Genomic DNA, 18,038 nt, shown 5'->3' with positions numbered 1-18,038 from the left:
CTGGGTGTGTGTGTGTGTGTTCTTGGCAGGAGTACTTGGGCAGGAGACTTCAGGACGTTCTGTGCTTGAGCTGTATTGATAGAGCACAGCAGGGCTGTGCTGTCCTGCCCCTAACTGAACCGCGCTAAACTGGTGAACACACCCCCTCCATCCCCTACAACAAACATACTGGAATACATACACTTCTGAAACACATATTGGCAAACGCAGCCCTACCATGAAAAATACCATTCTACAAAACAAAGTGCTATTCAGTGAAGCTAAGCTAAGTCAGGGTGCATGGTGTGTCTATGTGTGTGTATGCGCAGTATGGTGTGTGTGTCCGTCCATGTTTGTTTATGTTATGAATGCATTATCAGTCAGCACATACATGCAGTGTGTGTGTGTGTGTGTGTGTATATACATGTGTGTTTTCGTTGAAGCCACTGACGGGTCACTAAGACAAGAGACCATGTCTCTTTCTGTGATTGGTTCTACCACGTGGGCTGGCTCGGCCAACACCCCCATTCTGGCCATCTGGATTGGAGGAGACCGAAAAGTAAACAAGCAGCTCTTTTAACATGTGGTGTTACAGGCGGCTCCAGAAATGTATTGATTGCGTGTGTCGGTGTGTGTGTGTGGTAGCTGGGCCTCTTTAATGAATGACAGAAGCAAGCTGTCTGTAACTTCAAGGGGTCCGAACCTAATGAAAATGAGGCCTACCTGTGTGTGTTGGCGTGTGAGTGGGTGGCTGTGTCTGTACTCTGACTGGCATCTACTATGTGACATTAATGGTAGCCAGAGACAGAAACATTGTGAAAAGGAGAGATAATAGAGGAAGGAATGGAGTTCTGGAGCCACCTTCCTTATTCTGACCTCCAGACCCCATTCAGTGGACGCACAGCCACTTACACACCCACACACGTACACACACACACCCTCACACACACACACACACATAAACAGAGAGCCCAACCCTGTCCGGAAAGAGCAGATTTGATTGAACAGAATGGAATGTTCTCTCTTCTTTCCAGCACTCAGGGCAGCTGGAATTGTGTGTGTTATACGTGTGTATGAATGTGTTGACACGCCTGTGTGTGTGTGTGTGTGTGTGTGTGTGTGTGTGTGTGTGTGTGTGTGTGTGTGTGCGTGCGTGAGTGGGAAGGGTTACATTATAAATAACTATGTTCTAACTGTGCTCTCCTCTCTGCTCTGTATCAACTGCTACCCTACAGAATATTTTTAAATCACCTCATGCGAGTCAAAAATGAGTTTGTCCATTCTCTCTGTCTTTTTTCTCTGTCTTTCTCTCTCTGTTTTTCTTTCTCTGTCTTTCTCTCTGTCTTTCTCTCTCTCTGTTTTTCTTTCTGTCTTTCTCTCTGTCTTTCTCTCTCTCTGTTTTTCTTTCTCTGTCTTTCTCTCTGTCTTTCTCTCTCTCTGTTTTTCTTTCTCTGTCTTTCTCTCTGTCTCTCTCTCTGTCTTTCTCTCTCTCTTTGCACACGCACACACACACACACACACACACACACATAGACATGCACACACACACACAGATCTTTACCTGTTGCTCAGTGAATCTCTCTAATCTGGTCTTTGTAGGGAGTCCCCAGATGTGGGAGGCAGGACTGATGAAGCTTCACCATGACTACATAGTTACATAAGCATTGTTTGACCACTCTGGACACTGTTGACTTTAGACTTAGATTAGCCTGGCTTTACATAACGTCAGGTACTGGGTTTGACCACACACAAACACACACACACACTCTTGAGTGACATTGCCATGATAAGTACACAAGAAGTGTGAAACTCATGTCACTGGAGGCAGCCAATCAGTGGTGGCATAGCTGTATAGAGGGAGGAGCTGTGGTTAAGTGCCTTGTTGGACTCTGACCTTTGACCCCTTTCTCCCTTCCTTCATCCCTGCTGATACTGTCACCTTCTTGCCCTGAGATATCCTCCAACACATTGGGGTGCCCAGCTTTCAGGGTGTCTGTCTGTGTGTGTGTGTCTGTGAGAGTGCACTAAAATGAGAGGACAGGGCCATGTTAGTACCACCCTGCTCCTGCCACACAAAGCTGGTTGTGGTCTTAGTTAGCTTGTGTTGTGTGTGTAGGGGTTAGTTAGCTTGTGTTGTGTAGGGGTTTGTTAGCTTGTGTTGTGTAGGGGTTTGTTAGCTTGTGTTGTGTAGGGGTTTGTTAGCTTGTGTTATGTAGGGGTTAGGCTGTCTCCGGTGTTGGTCGGGGTTAGTGGTTTTCATTGTCTTCTGGTGTGAAGGGGTAGTGGTAGTTAGTTAGGATGTGTCTGCAGTAGAACGCAATCTTTGGAATAAAAAGCTTGAAATTCAAGGTAAACTCACAAATTATACAAATAACCACTTCAAATATTGTGGTGAGAAAGAGAGAGAGAGTACAAGAGAGTAAAAGAGAGAGTGAGAGAGAGGGACAGTTAGAATGAGAGAGAGAGAGGGAGAGAGAGGGAGAGAGAGAGAAAGAGGGAGAGAGAGAGAGAGAAATAGAGGGAAAGAGATAGAAAGAGAGAAAAGAGAGAGAGAGTAAGAGAGATTCCTAGCGTGGTTGCTGACAGTGATGAATTGTTCCCACATGTTGCTGACGGACAAAAAGGCCTCTGTGCTCCAAAGCTCTGGCTGCAGCTGGTGTGTCCACGTACACACACACACGCACGCACGCACACGCACACAGACACACACACACACATGCACCCCCCCCCCCCCACACACACACACACACACACACAGCTGGTGTGTTCATTTAAGAGAGCAAGGTAAAAAGGCAAGGGGAGGTTTCCTGCTCACACAGTGAGGTGGTGAGGCCTCTGCAGTGATGGAGGAAAAAACAGAGAAGAAGAAAAAATGGAAGAAAAAAGTGCAAGAATCTGTCAGTTACACATTAGCTATGGAGCAGGCGAGAAGCACAGGAATAACCATGTGGTTTTCCCTGGTGAGTGTGTGTGTGTGTGTGTGTGTGTGTGTGTGTGTGTGAGTATGTTAGAGCTGTAGGGCTATTCGTGAATTACAGCCACCGTCTCAGTGAGACAGTTTTCTTAATGGGCTTTAGGAATAACCCATAGGAGCATGTGTAGTAGATGTAAACACACAAACACCCAGAAACACTGACAATCTGTCTCTCTCTCACACACACACACACACACACACACACACAGTAACACACACTCTAGCTCCTCAGCTGTATAGTCCTTCCTGATGAAGGATATGAGCTGCGTCTTGGAAAAAAGTGGGAGATGAGGAGAGGAAGCATGAAACAAGTCCCCCTGTTGGCAGTGAGGTGGAGGAAGGGAGGGAGGATTGATGTAGTGTCAGGGATTGGCAGCTATATGTTAACAACAGAAACTTTGAGATTCAATGTTCCCTTCTCTCTCTCTCTCTCTCTCTCTCTCTCTCTCTCTCTCTCTCTCTCTCTCTCTCTCTCTCTCTGTCCTACTCTCCATCCTTCTCCTTTTCTCTGCATCCCTTTTTTTTAGCATTTTTTTCACAAAACGTTATTGACTTTTTCTTTTATTTACATGGCCATAGCAGCTGGAAGTGCTTAGCGTCTGTGTGCATTTGTGTGTATGTGTGTGTGCATGCTAGCGTGTGTGTGCTTTCTCGTGCTGTTTGTCAAAAAGGCGTCTAATAAAACAGCCTTACGTCAGCTCTCAGGAGAGACTTGCTCCAGATAAACATTGGTCTCTGTAGTCATCTTACCTCCAACACACTTAAGTACACACTCATGCACACACGCATTCACACACACATATACTAAACTTTGTGTACAGTAAACACACACACATTCATTGGAACACACGTGTACACACTGTTATTTACATTCACGTTTTCATGTGCCTTAACAGTTAACACATTTACGCAGAGTAAAGATTACAATGTATAACCACACACACATATTCAGGATTACAATTCATTCAAGCAAGAGACAGAGAGAAGGGCCTTAACAGAGTAATCCCATGGTAACACCAGAGTAGTACCAGAGTCACTTCTCTCAGTGCACTCTCACCCTGGACCTGTGCGAGAAGTCGTCTGGAATAACAAGATCTGGATTCCCACAAAACCTCTAAATAGCTTTTGGCTGCTCATGGACTTGAACTGAGGTCTGTTGTGGGAGAGAAAGACAGGCAGAGAGAGCAGAGGGGCAGCGGGACAGAGGGAGAAGAAGAGAGATGGGAAGGAAGGAAGGAAGGAAGGAAGGAAGGAAGGAAGGAAGGAAGGAAGGAAGGAAAAAAGGAAGCGAGGAGGAAGAAGGTTGTTTTCCTCGGAGGCCAGGCTGTGTTATATGCTGTGTCCCTGTGGGGCCATTCTGAGCCATGTGTTTGAGAAACAACAGAACGGCAACAGCACAAGAAGGAGGGGAAGAGTGAGGGAGAAAGGAGAAAACAAGTAGACAGATATGGATGGATATGGCCAATACAGAAATATGGTGTAGAACAGTATTCTTTGTGGCTGCCCATGTAAACCCAGTTTTGGACTGTAAGAGTGTGTTTTCATATCTGTATGAAGAACCAACACACAGTGTGGGACACACACAACACATAACACACATACTGTGTCTTAAACCTGCTAACAGAAGAGACAAACTACTATGGGAGACAGTCTCTCCTTGTCCCTTTATGTGTGAGAGGATAAACCATTAAAATGTGAATACTTTCTTTATCTCTCTCTCTCTCTTTCTCTCTCTCTGTGCTGACATTTGAGAATGTCTCTGTGTGGGTGTGTTGTGTTTTTATCCTTATCCTTTCATAAATGGGCCATAGTATGTTAGCTCAAGCCACCAGATGGCTGTGTGTGTCCAGATGGACATGTGTAGATGTTTGTGGTTCACTAGTGGGGGAGTTCAGATCATGTGGTATTGTTGTTATGGAAGACCTTCTCAGCGTAACCACTCCAGGTCTGGCCCCCCATCAGATAACTATCACACTCACACACAACGTACCATACAGTGCATACCTTCCTCTGTCCCTCTCGCCTCGCTCCCTTCCGTTACATCTACCTCCTTCATCCCTCTCTCGCTTCCTACCTTCCCCCCTTCGTTCCCGCCCTCCTTCTCACTCACCCTGTGTCATCCCTACTTCCACAAATGGTCCTCACATGGTTTGTGCATCAATACATATAAACGAGATAAACAAACAGTGACATCACGGTGACATCACTAGAAAGTGAAGACATCACATATCTGCTCTATAAACAAGTGCATGTGGTCATGAGGAGTAAGGTGTGTGTGTCTGCTGGTGTGTAGCGAACCTGTGGTCTCACTGCAGAGATTCTCCCTGTAACAACATGAAAGGAGCTTCTCACTGATCGATACACATCTGTGACGACTCACACACCCATCCCAACACACACACACCCACACACACCACACACACCACACACATACAAACAGACACCCACACATCCCCTCGCTGATCTGACACACACTTCAAGAGCTTGCTCATTACACATCTCCTAGACTGGGGTTTCTTTGTGTGTGTGTGATTAATAATGGAGCCTGCAGCAGACCCACACAGACACAGCAACTCCAGCCACAAACGGAACAATAGCAACATCCATGCTAACTGTTGCTGTGTGTCTTGCAGTCTGTCTGTTTCAGACTAACAGCCCAGTAGCTGCCTTTCCAATCAATGCTGCTGGGCTGGATGAGAGCCAGTCATTGAATGCTGAATCCACAACTGAAAAGAAATAGAACAGATCAATCATGATGACATGCACGACTTGCTCAAGTGCTTCCAGATATTTATTTGTAACTGGACTCTAACGAAATCTCTCCCCTTCTCTCCCTCTCCCTCCTTCCTTCCAACTTGCAGAACTCCATCCGCCACAACCTATCCCTCCACAGTCGTTTCATCCGGGTCCAGAATGAGGGAACAGGGAAGAGTTCCTGGTGGATGATCAACCCGGAGGGGGGGAAGGGAGGGAAGGCCCCTCGCCGCCGCGCCGTCTCCATGGACAACAGCAACAAGTACACCAAGTCCGCCCGCGGCCGGGCAGCCAAGAAGAAGGCCGCTCTGCAGGCGGCGGCAGCAGCGGCCGGCGAGGGGGGCGGGGACAGCCCCTCGGGCCTCTCCAAGTGGCCCGGCAGCCCCACGTCGCGCAGTAGCGAGGAGCTGGACGCCTGGACCGACTTCCGCTCGCGCACCAACTCCAACGCCAGCACAGTGAGCGGGCGCCTCTCCCCCATCATCGCTAACCCGGAGCTGGACGAGGTGCCCGACGACGAGCCGCCACTCTCACCCATGCTCTACTCCAGCCCCGGCAACGCCGCCGGTGCCCTGTCGCCTGGCAACGCCGGCGCCACGCCCAATGGCAAGGCCCTGCCCGCCGAGCTGCCCAGGTTGGCGGACCTGGCGGGCACCATGAACCTGAACGACGGGCTGACCGACGACCTGATGGAGGAGCTGCTGGACAACATCACCCTGGTGGCCCCGCCCCCTGCGGCCGGCGTCCAGCGAGGCTCGGCAGGCTTCGTGTTCAGCGGCAAGGCCTCCTCCATGGGTCCGCCCTTGCCTGCCTCCCCCGCCTCCTCCACCTCCCCCGCCAACGGCGCCAACGGCGGCTACACCAACTCCATCTTCGGGCCGCATGCAGCAGGCTCGGCGCTCCGGCCCGCCCCCATGCAGACCATCCAGGAGAACAAGCAGACGTCCTTCTCCTCCATCTCCCGCTTTGGCAGCCAGACCCTGCAGGACCTGCTCAACGCGGACGGACACGTCCACAGCGACGTCATGATGACCCAGTCGGACCCGCTCATGTCGCAGGCCAGCTCCGCCGCCGTCATCGCCCAGAATTCCCGGCGAGGCCTGATGCTGCGCAGTGACCCCATGATGTCGTTTGGCAGCGCAGTGGGTGGCCAGGGCGGGCTCCTGAACCAGATCAACCACAACCAGGGGCCCAGAAGGTCCCTGAACGGGGTGCTGAACCACGAGGCCAGCAGTCAGGCCAACAGCAAGCAGCAGCTGCTCCACTCTCCACTGGGGGGGAACGGCTCGTCCTCCACCATGATGATAGACTCCTCCCTCTTCCTGAACGGCACAGGGGGCGGGGGCATCTGCCTGGGCCAGGATCGCTTCCCCACGGACCTGGACCTGGACATGTTCAATGGGAGCCTGGAGTGCGACATGGACTCCATCATCAAGAACGAGCTGATGGAAGCCGACGGGCTGGACTTTAACTTTGACTCTCTCATCAACATGAACAGCTTCGGCAGCACCAAGCACGGCTCCCAGAGCTGGGTCCCTGGCTGAGGTTCACGCACTGGAGCGGGCAGAGCAGGTGTGTGTGGGTTGTGTGTGTGTGTGTGTGCGTGTGGTCTCTGTGTATGGGTGTGTGTGCTTTGTGTGTGTGCAGCTGTGTCTATTTTCGTTGTCTATTCATGTTCAGTAAGTTCACGTGTTGATTTCCCTCAGAAACCCCCTGACATCCTTCTGTTATCTTGTTATCTCTCCCATCTTGTCCAGGTATCCAAACTGTAGCAAAGAGAACATCAGACACCAAACGTCCTATCTGCCAAACCTGCCATTAGCACAACATAGAGGAATACGACCCTGCCTGTTTACAAATGAGAACACTACTCCTCACTCCCTTCTCTGATGGACCGTGGGCCCTGTCCCAGACCAACACTCACGCCATGTGGCGGCTCACCTCGGGCTTCCTCGGCTCCAGCAAAACAACACGATAAACAAACTAGCAAGCAGGATGTGAAACCATCGCAGCAAACTCATCTCAGAATTATGCAATCTTCCTTTGAGACAAAAACAATAACCACCACAAGACAATGTCCATGGATTTCAGAAAGAGACTGCTTACTGGATGCATGGGTTCCAGTAGGGTGAAAAGACTCATGGCTATCATGGTTGGTTGTAGTGTACAGTGCACTTGTTCCTGTCGAAGAAAAAGATAAAAGTACAAAAAAAAGTGATGTGGTGTAAATCGAATAACAGTGGTTCTCTGGGGTGTGTTACGTTTAAAATATTCCCTTTGTTTTCACTCAGTGATTTGAAATGTTCCATGTTTGTTTTTGGACTTCCTGTTTAGCATCACTGTTTCCTCGGCAGCATACATGTCTATGTGTTCAAAGTATTGATGAAATGATGATGAAGACGAAGAGTGAGGGAAACTATCTGCACTCAAACATACAAACCACACACACACACACCTCACCCCAAATGACAAGACTCCAAAGCCCTTAGGGAGTGGATCTCACAACACAATGCACTTCAGCTCTTTAATCGTTTTGTTATTAATTTTTAAATAGTTTGATTAGTTCAATTTTAAACAACTTACCATATATTGAAAACAACATATTAATGATACAATTATCCTAGTATCCTATCGAATACTATATAGAGAGAGATTGTTATCTTTTGTGTGTATCTAACTGTAAACAAAAAAAAGAGAAAAAAGAGAAACAGATAGCAGGAAGTAGCCATTGACCTCTTCGGCGCAGCACGGTCATGAAGGAGGGAGGGGTTCAGTAGGGGAGGGGATTAGGCTTTCCTAGCTACTGGCGGGGTTCCGCCGAGTTTGTTTGACACAGCATACTATGTAGCCAAAACAAAAAAAACCTACGTGCTAGCGTAGCGAACATTTCCACGCCATAACGGGTGCTATGTTGACAGTGTTGAGTCCAGGCCATGGAGAACAAGACCTGCGTTTTTACCTGCAGGACTGCAGAACCTGGGACTGCAGCCGTAGCATGGCAGGGGGCGGAGTCTATAGATGGAGGGGGGAGGTTGTACTTTCAGATCCTCCCCCCTCTGGCGGCCACTCTTTCCTCTTGAACTAAAAACTATAAGCTATCTGTGTATAATTGCCAAATTACTTGAAACATGTACGTACAGTAGGAGATGCTGGCAGCCAAAAACACAACACAAAAACACATGAAAACACACTTACACACACTTACAAACACACACACACAGTTATGCAGACACATAGCTAGAATAAAGAGCAGGGATGTGTGTTGAACTCTGCTGTGTTTTTGTGGTGAGCAGGTGGGTCTTGTTATTATGCATATGTCCATCACTCAGGGGATAGGAGGAGACAGACCATCATTTGAACACCAGGTTCCATCTCCATGGTATCTAAGAACATTTGTTGGCGGAAAAAAATACAATTAAATGCTTGTGTTGTGAACTTCAAACCTGTGAACTTAGACTGCCTCCAGGAAGAGGGGTTAAATCAAATGAGCTAATCAGGTTGAAGACCAACTTTCTCACTGGGTTCTGTTGGTTTGGTCTTATAAGTCTTTCTCCTCACCTTGGTCACATGACACACCCCATCACACACACCTTACAGGCACGCTTGGGGATTTTTCAAGCCCCTGTATCTCATAAGTGTGTGTTTAAGTGTGTATGTGAGAGTATGTGTGTGTGCAACCATGAAGTTTATTGTTTCCTGTTCATTTTTGTCTCACGAGGATAGTATGTTATCCTTGGTTAGCCCCCATGTCATGCAGCCTCTGTGCGCATGACTGTACGCATCATGAACTGTATGAAATGCATGTATATATATATATTCATATATATATATACTCCCTCGATGTCCTACTATACTGAGGTAGTACTTGACCCTTTGGTTTCTGTGATTCCTTGGAAGGTAGAGATGAAGAACTAGAAAGTGAGCCACCATGACTTGGGGGGGGGGGGGGGGACTGGGGCGCGGGGGGGGGGGGGGGGGGGGGGGCTGGGAGGGGGGGGGGGGATAAAATGACAGAGGAGAAAAGGAAAACAGAAAAATGACAGCCAGTCACCATTTATGTAGCATCTCTGGCAGCCCTCTGTGTCCAGGGTAGCTACACGGAGGGCTGCCCTGTTGTGTAAAATAATGTACAGATGTGTGTGTTCCACCTCAAAGCTGAGCTGATGGAGTGTGTGCATGGCTCAGTATGATCATCCACTGTAGCAATGCTACCTGAGGTTTAGTGCATGACCCTTGACCCTTGACACCTGATCCTCCTACCCACCCCTGCCTGTGCCCCATCCCAGACAGCACCCATCCTTACCCTTGCCTATATAGGCCTATGGTGCCCAGGGCTTTGGGAAACACAAGCAGACACAAACACATAACAGTGTAAACCCTCTAATATCAAATTGAACATTGCGCACATTACACAACCACACAGGCACACACCAACCTTCCAGATAGCCTACAGTGTATGTGTGTGTATCAGTTACTAGTTTGTCTACTGTGAATATACTGTTGCTGATGCGAAGGTCAAGTTGGTGTTCCTAACTTCCATGGCAGACACAGAAAGGCCTCCACTCACTCTGCACACAGTAGCAAGTTCTACAAAGATCTAAGAGCGTTATTCTCCGAAAATAACCTTCATGACCATACCTCTGGCGTCTGTAACCAACAACATTTCTAGAACCTTCTACAACCTTTACAGCATGTGTGTCTGTGCTAGGGCTGGGTGGTGCTTCTGGTGCTTTATGGGGGGCACATCCCAGACACACACACACAGTACCCCATGAGCAGAGAAAAAGCTAAGTCAAATAGGAGATGTACCACTTGCTTACTTAGTCAGGACACGCCCCCTCCTCCCATGTTCCCATGTTCAAAGATCCTCACTTCATCCCTGCCATCTTTGTAAGCCAACCCTACCCCCCCCCCCCCCCTCACACACACACACACACACACACCTCCCCACTCCTTTTTTCCCATGTCACACTTTGACCCCTGACATCTGACCCTGTAGTAATCTGGCTTCTAGTTGTTAGTGGGTATTTTTTCCTGTGTATTCCATTTTGAATTGTAATCTAGTTTGTATAAGAAATGGTGCGCATGTAAATAAAGGCTGGTGCAGACCCACTCTCCTTCCTGTGCACAGGCTCATCTGTTACATTGTATTACATGTTCTTCTCTCCTGTAAACTCACTGTTGCGACACCATGATTCTCTTGTTGATCAACTACAAGGGTAGGGGTCAGGACAACTCAAAGGTCACCAGAAGCCACAGGGGGGTCAAGACAATTTAGGGAACCTCCTACCTCATTGCGCTCTCTCTCGCTCTCAGAGGGTTTCTCCATCTCTCTTACCTTCTTACTTTAGTTGCCTGTTAAAATACAATTTCCATGTTCTGTCTTTTCTTCCCTCCTTCTTTTCTCTCTCTCCCTCCTTCTATCTCTGTCCCTTCTTCATTGCATCCCATCTCCATTTTATCCTCATTTCCTCTGCTTGTCTTTCTCCTGGTTCAGAGGTTCCATGTCAGTGAGCTCAGTAAATGTCAGCCTGGCTTTAATGCAGGAGGCAATTAACCCAGCAGTCCCAGAGTTCTCCTGAGTATCGCTCACCAACCCAAGGACATGGATGACTCAGGTTCTGTACGTCGGATGAGTGTGTGTCTGGTTGCATGGATGTGAGTGTTTGCGTGGGTGGGTGTTTCCATGGATGTGTGTGTTTACGTGGATGAATGTGCATGTGTGTGTGTTTGTTTGCATGGATGTGTGTGTTTATGTTGATGTCTGTGTGTTTATGTTGACGGATAGGTGCGCTTACATGTGTGTGTTTGTGTGTGTGCAAATGTGTGTGTGAAGTATCATGGTAAAAGAGGAGATGTTTTTGGAGACTGAGCTTTAATTACTATCGTGTTTACTGTTTGATTGGGGTGTAATTTCTACCCAGTAGATAGTGAGGGAGCATGAGCTGAAGATTGTGTGCGTGCGTACATGTGTGTGCGTTTGTGTGTATGTGTGAGTCTAAGTATCTGTTATTGTAATGTTATCCTTCCTCCCATCTCCTCACCCACACCTGTATGGGGTGTAGCCCATGGATAGCTCCTGCAGATTGAAGCAGGGGATGAAGTCTGGAGAGAGAGTCTGGAGAGAAAGGCAGGGGATGGAGGCTGGAGGGGGGCTGGAGATAGAGGCTGATGGGGGAGGACACACATAGTTAAGCCTGCCTCTGAGCCGCACTAATTGCTGTTGGCCTCATGAGGAGGGTTTCGTGACAGTGAGAGACCCGAGAAGTGAGCTGGCGTAAATGATACCTCTGTTTGAATGTGTGTATGTGTGTGTGTGTGTGTGAGAGAGAGACCTGTGTGTGTGTCTACGTGAGAGTGTGTGTGTGTCTGTGGATGAGGGTGTGTGTGTGTGTGTGTGTGCGAGTGCTGCAGTGAGATGATGTCATCTCTGTAATGGAACACTGGCACAGAGTGCTTGAGAGATCTCCTGCGGCATTTCAACTCCATTCACTCACTTTGATCAACATCATTAAGGCTGATTTCAGGCCAGACCCCAGTCATCCACAGCACCCTTCACTACACACATACTGTCCATGCACAATAAGGCTTTCTATATCTATCTGTCTCACACACAATCGTTTTCTCTATATTTCTCTCTCAATGTCTCTCTCTGACAGGGACTGTAAAGAGCAGGAGATGGTGGAGTGGGAAGTAAAAAACCAAGATAGAGAGATAGAGAGAAGAGAGGATCACTGAGATGGGATAGAATGTCCGGCTGCAGGTTCAGCCAGAAGAACACACACACACACACACTCACACACTCATACACACACACTCAGACACACACGCGCTGGCTCATGTCGTGAGAGTGTGGAGCTGTGACAGATTCCCTACCTGGGTGCTATGCCGAATGTACAGGTGAGGATGACAGCAAGGTCAGGGGGCATGAGAGGGAGATGAAAATAGAGAGAGAGAAGGAGGTGTGAAAGAGACAGAAAGAGAGAGAGAAAGAGAGAGAGAGAGAGAGAGAGAGAGAGAGAGAGAGAAGGGAAGGGTATGGTGTAAACTGAATTTAGTGACTCAATTGTAATTCATTGTACCACATCGAAGTGAAGACATAAAATAAGCATAAGCTTTTACAGCATCTCTCTTTCTCTCTCACGATCTGTATCTCTATCTCTCTCTTCTCTCTCATTTTCCCTTGTCTGTCTCTCCTGCTATCTTTCTCTGTCTCTCCCTGTAGGTCTCACTCTCTCTCTTTTGTCTTCTCTCAAACCCACTCTTTCTCTCTCCTTTTCTCTCCTCTTCTCCGTGCCTCTTGCCCTCTCCCAGATGAGAGATGCAGGAGTGTGAAGATGAAGGATAATAAATGCCTTCAGAGCTGCTAGTGACACCCTATACCTCCTTGGAGAAAGAAAAAAATGAGAAGAAGAAGAAGGTGAAAGGAAGAGAGTGTGAATAAAACGTTGCCAGGTGTGGAGTGAGGGATAGTTGTGGAAGGGATGAGATGCAGTCATTAAAAAAGGAAGGGTAAACTCTACTTGCTAGAGTCAAAGTACAAAAATATTATTATTGATTAGAGCACTAATCAATGGTGTTTTGACTGTTGACTTGAATGAACTGGATGACCCTTAGACGGAGGCTGAGAGAGAGAGACAAAGTGAGACAGAGAGAGTGAGACAGACAGAGTGAGAGAGTTAGGGGGACAGACAGACAGACCCCATCATCCTGGAACCAGTCCTAAGAGGGATGGAGGACAGAGATAAATGAAGGAGACAATGCAGATTGAGTCTTCTATACTTTCTCTATATGTCAACCCAATGAACCAAACATCACCGTCTATCACACACTCTCTCACATTATCTCTCACACACATGCATGCTAAACACACCCACACAAAATACACACACACACACATATGTTTCAGTTGGTGCTTTGTAAAGGCTTCTAACCTTGTTCTTATGTTGCTCTCCCATCTTCCCTCCCCCATTCCATACTCCCCCCTCACCGCAATCTACCTCACGATGCAGCTTGTGTGTGTGTGTGGTTTATTACTCTATTGCAGTGACTAACCCTGGTCTGACCCGAGGATACACAGTCGTGTTGATGGGAGTCATCTACCAAACCGGACCACCCCCTAATTTGTCAGAGTCCCTCCGGCACACAGAGATAGTGTTATACCCCTCTGCAATGTGACTTACTGGCCCCCAGAGAGGGGGGGTGGGGATTTGAAAGAATGACATGAGAGAGAGATAAAGAGCAAGAGAGACAGTGAGAGAGAGTTAGACAAAGAGTGAGATTGGAAAACAAGGAAATGAAAAGGGTGACAACATTGGGGTGGAGGAACTGGGGGAAGGGAGGGAAGAACAATTCAGAGATGGAGGTGATATCAAGGATACAGTGTCCTGCTGCACAGTCAGCAGACGGAGGACACACACATGCACACACACGTGCACACACTCACTCGCTCACACACACACTGACACACAGACACACACTGAATGTCAAGGTCACTGCTCTCTGCACGTCCATATATCTCTTCATCGCTGGCCCCAATGGTGGGTCAGGACAAGCACAAAGACACAAAGGCACTAAAGCATCGCTCTGGGGCTGTGTGTGTGTATGTGTGTGTCTGTATGCATGTGTGTGTCTGAGTGCGTGTGACTGAGAGAGAGAGAGACAGAGTAAGAGAGAGTGAGTAAGAGAGAGAGAGAGAGGGAGAGAGAGAGAGAGAGAGAGAGAGAGAGAGAGAGAATTATGACCCGCATTCACCATTAAAGCCACTAGGGAAAGCACAAGCATAGCTTTATTATCATCTTTCTCCTCCCACTCCCATCTCTGTGTTATTTCTCCTAGCAGATTTCCACCTCTTTCACTCTTCTCATTCTCCTCCTCTATTTCCCTCTCCACCCGTCCTCTAATGGTTGCTGAAACAAAGAGGAGAGCTCCACAGTTTTCTGGAGACAGGTGTTGTCAAACCTGTAGGAGGAGAAGAGGAAAGAAGAAGAGGAGGAGAAGCAGGAGGACGAGAAAGATGAGAATATGGCTTGAGAAAAGATCTCTTCTGGGTTTGATGTGTGTGCTACATCTCCATACTACATAATAGCTACACACATACATACTGTACATAATCTATATATACACACACACACACACACACACATACTGTGTGGTATACACATACAAAGACATGCAGATGCTGTATACACACACACACACAAACACACGTGTGTGAATGTGTGTGTAAACCCATGAGGGGATAGAAAAGCCCATCACCATTAATCACAAGTAGATCATGGCAGGATTAGAGAGACAGGAGGGAGAGAAAGAGAATCCATTGTTCAAGGGGAAGCAGGAGGCTAGTTATGACAGTGGTCACAGGAGATCCCCTGTTCTCTCCAGAACGCTGCACGTGTGTGCCTGGGTGGGGGTTGACCACACACACAAAACAAGTCAAGACCTGGAGGAGGGGAGGAAGAAAACGGGGTTCTAACTGAAGATGCTGTGAACTGACACATACTGTATGTGTGTGTGTGTGAGTGTTCCCTCCAGTAATGGCCATACAATCAGTAATCATGGAGAAACAGGCAATAGCAGCTACAAGCATCACCTACAGTGTGCTGGCCTTAGCAGTGTAAGGTCATATGCAGACATATTGAGTGTTCCATTGCTAATTCCATTTTTTCATTTGAGCTTTATAACTTTATAGCCAGAAGTCTTTTCAGAAGTGTGGCGGAGTGCGTCAGAGACACAGCTATTCTCCATGCTGTTGGCTCGTTCTTGCCAGAGCAGATTGTGAGTGTAGGCAAACCGCATTGTGTAGGAGTGAGTCAGTATATGCATGTCGTCACTGGGCCTTGGTGAAAAAGGCCATGCTGGCTGTCGTATAAGAGATGAGCACAGGAAACAGACAGCCAGAATCACACCAACACACTTGCACAAACACACACACAGATGCACACATGCATACACACACAGCTATTTATTAATAGACAGTAATTAAGTTAGTTCAGGATAGGAGGGGGTCTGTCTACATGTGATTAACATTATAGATGAGACAGACGTGCCTCTCTGGGGAGGCCTAGTTGGTGGAAGTCAGAGACACAGAGAATAACTACAGTGGCGCCTGTATTTGCCTGTAAGTGTGTGTGTGTGCATGAGCGTGTTTATATTTTAAACGGCTACTGCGCATCATATCTATTACTGGTATCATGTTTGTTTTGCCTCTGTGTACGGAGCAACTGGAATACCCATATGTCTGGTTGAAAGTGTGTGTGTGTGTTAAAGGTGTGTGTGTGTCTGAGGCTGTTTAAGAGTGTGTTAAAAGACCTGTGTGTGTGTAATATGAGTGTAAGGGTATAAGGGATGGGTATTTTCCATACAGACAGACAGACAGAGATGACAGATATGATAGAGTGTCTGCTCTATTTGAATGCCTGTCTACTGTGTAAATTATGGTTGTACATACATACTTCTCCAAATGCAGAATTGGCATATCTGCTTCTGCTAGTTAACTGACTCATGTGGACAAAAGTAAACAATTCAGCAATAAGTTACGAATCGCATGACATAATTAATTTATCTCTTTCTTTTTTATTCTCCCTTCCAAATAAGGTTGCGACAGAGTTTGAACAAAGTTTGATCAAGAAGGGCTTCACTGGCTAACAAACTTCTGAGTCAGCAGAAAAAGCTCTATTTTATCTATCTTTCTATCACCAGAAGAAGTATGCAAACCACATTGTTCTGTTCAGTGCTCCCCGTCTGTTTCAGAAGGCCATCCTTAAAAAAAACGTATTTGAACTCTGTAGTGTCAGGGTTTTCTGACTTTGCATAGCTCCAAATCTGACATCTTGAAAGGCAATAAATGTCATCGTATCAGTACAGCAGTAAGCTTTTATGTTGTAGCGAAGGCCTCACTGGGCAAGCTGTGGTTTCTGACCCTTCGCAATGACATAGACTGCTCTCCACCGCAAATCTCTCTCACATTACAACATGAGCTCGCTGACAAACGCCTGCTTTGCCTGACTAAGGGCTTCCTTATCTTCCTCTTAGAGGTGGTGACTGGGGGCCACCTTATAGGGAAGTTAGAGATAGACTGAGAGAAAGAAGAAACAAAAGAAGAAAAAAAAAGATTATGGAAGGAAGAGGAATAAACAGGCCAAAGGCACTTATATATTGTACAAGAGTATCCTGTTGGCCAGACTGCTGGGGTGGCACATAAGAGGCGCTGTGTTTATATTTTTGTCAAACAGACAGGAATCAGCAGTTCTCTGAAGCATCAGTCACACGATCCATGCAAGATTTACATTTAATAATTGTCAATTATTCAAGCCATTTTACATTTAGTCATTTAGCAGACGCTCTTATCCAGAGCGACTTACAGTAAGTACAGGGACATTCATCCATTTTAAAGAAATGGTTTCAGAAGGAGGGTTCATTTGACAACAAGGAACTGGACAAGGGAGATAGATGATGATTATGCAGGGAGAGAAGAAAAGCAAGAGAGAAAGGGGGATGGGGCTGTGGGTTAGCTGGAGGAAAGAGAAGAGCAAACACTGTAGAAAGATAGGGAAAGAGAGAGAGAGTGGGAGAGAGACAGAGACAAAGAGGGAGAGAAATAAAGAGAGAAAGATAAGGAGTGAGAGGAAGGAGGGAGAGAGACCCCTTCATCATTGTGCACAGTTCTAAGAGGTGATGGAGTGATGGAGGAGGGAGAGAGTGGCGCCTCCCCTCCACCCTCCATGTCGGCTGTGTGCTCTCTGTCATACTGAGCTTGTGGCCAGAGACGTAGTTGGTTGCCAGGGAGACGTATCGTCTTCAAGGAGGCCGACAGCACTCACAGATCAACCCATTCATTCCTGTGACGTGTGTAGCGCTGATAACAGAGACGTGCGTGCATGTGTGTGTGAATCAATGTGTATTCATGAGTGTGTGTGGGAGTCTGCGTGTATATTTAATGGTGTGTGTGTGTGTGTGGGAGGGGGGGAGGGGTTGCTGCACTGGTGAGAGCTGCCCCATCTTAATGCTTTCTCCCTCTTTCCTCTCGCTTCCTGTATTCATGTAACAGCTGGAAGTCTGTATCATAGGTATAATGTCTGAGTGTAACAGCCTCTGATGCCTCACCACGTTAATGCCAACTGTCCTGCCACTGCATCCCCCTCCCCTAGTGACAAGGAAATCACAGAGACATCCTCCTCCTCCCATTGGCTGGGAAGCAATACTCTGATACCCTCTGATTGGGCCTGCCATGCACGCACTCTCAGCCAATCAGCTTTACTGTATCCAGGAGACTGAAGCATGTAGGGCTATTTAAATCCAAACAGGGAGACATAAGAGTGCTCTGATGTAC

At 47.4% G+C, this 18,038-nt stretch overlaps 1 protein-coding gene across 1 annotated transcript in view; it reads left to right on the top strand.

Moving 5' to 3' along the window:
* The window catches only part of foxo3b (forkhead box O3b), a 30,960-nt gene extending 21,316 nt beyond the window's left edge, over positions 1-9,644 (top strand). The window contains exons 3-4 of the mRNA XM_067241539.1: positions 5,815-7,279; positions 7,465-9,644. Of these exons, the coding sequence (XP_067097640.1) occupies positions 5,815-7,251 (1,437 nt within the window). The 3' untranslated portion in view covers positions 7,252-7,279; positions 7,465-9,644. The remainder of the gene's footprint in view (positions 1-5,814; positions 7,280-7,464) is intronic.
* The last annotated feature ends 8,394 nt before the right edge of the window (positions 9,645-18,038 follow it).

This window comes from Osmerus mordax, chromosome 8, assembly GCF_038355195.1.
Source record: "Osmerus mordax isolate fOsmMor3 chromosome 8, fOsmMor3.pri, whole genome shotgun sequence".
NCBI lineage: Eukaryota > Metazoa > Chordata > Actinopteri > Osmeriformes > Osmeridae > Osmerus > Osmerus mordax.
Note: the sequence above shows the minus strand (reverse complement) of the source record. Positions and strands in the feature narration are given on the sequence as shown.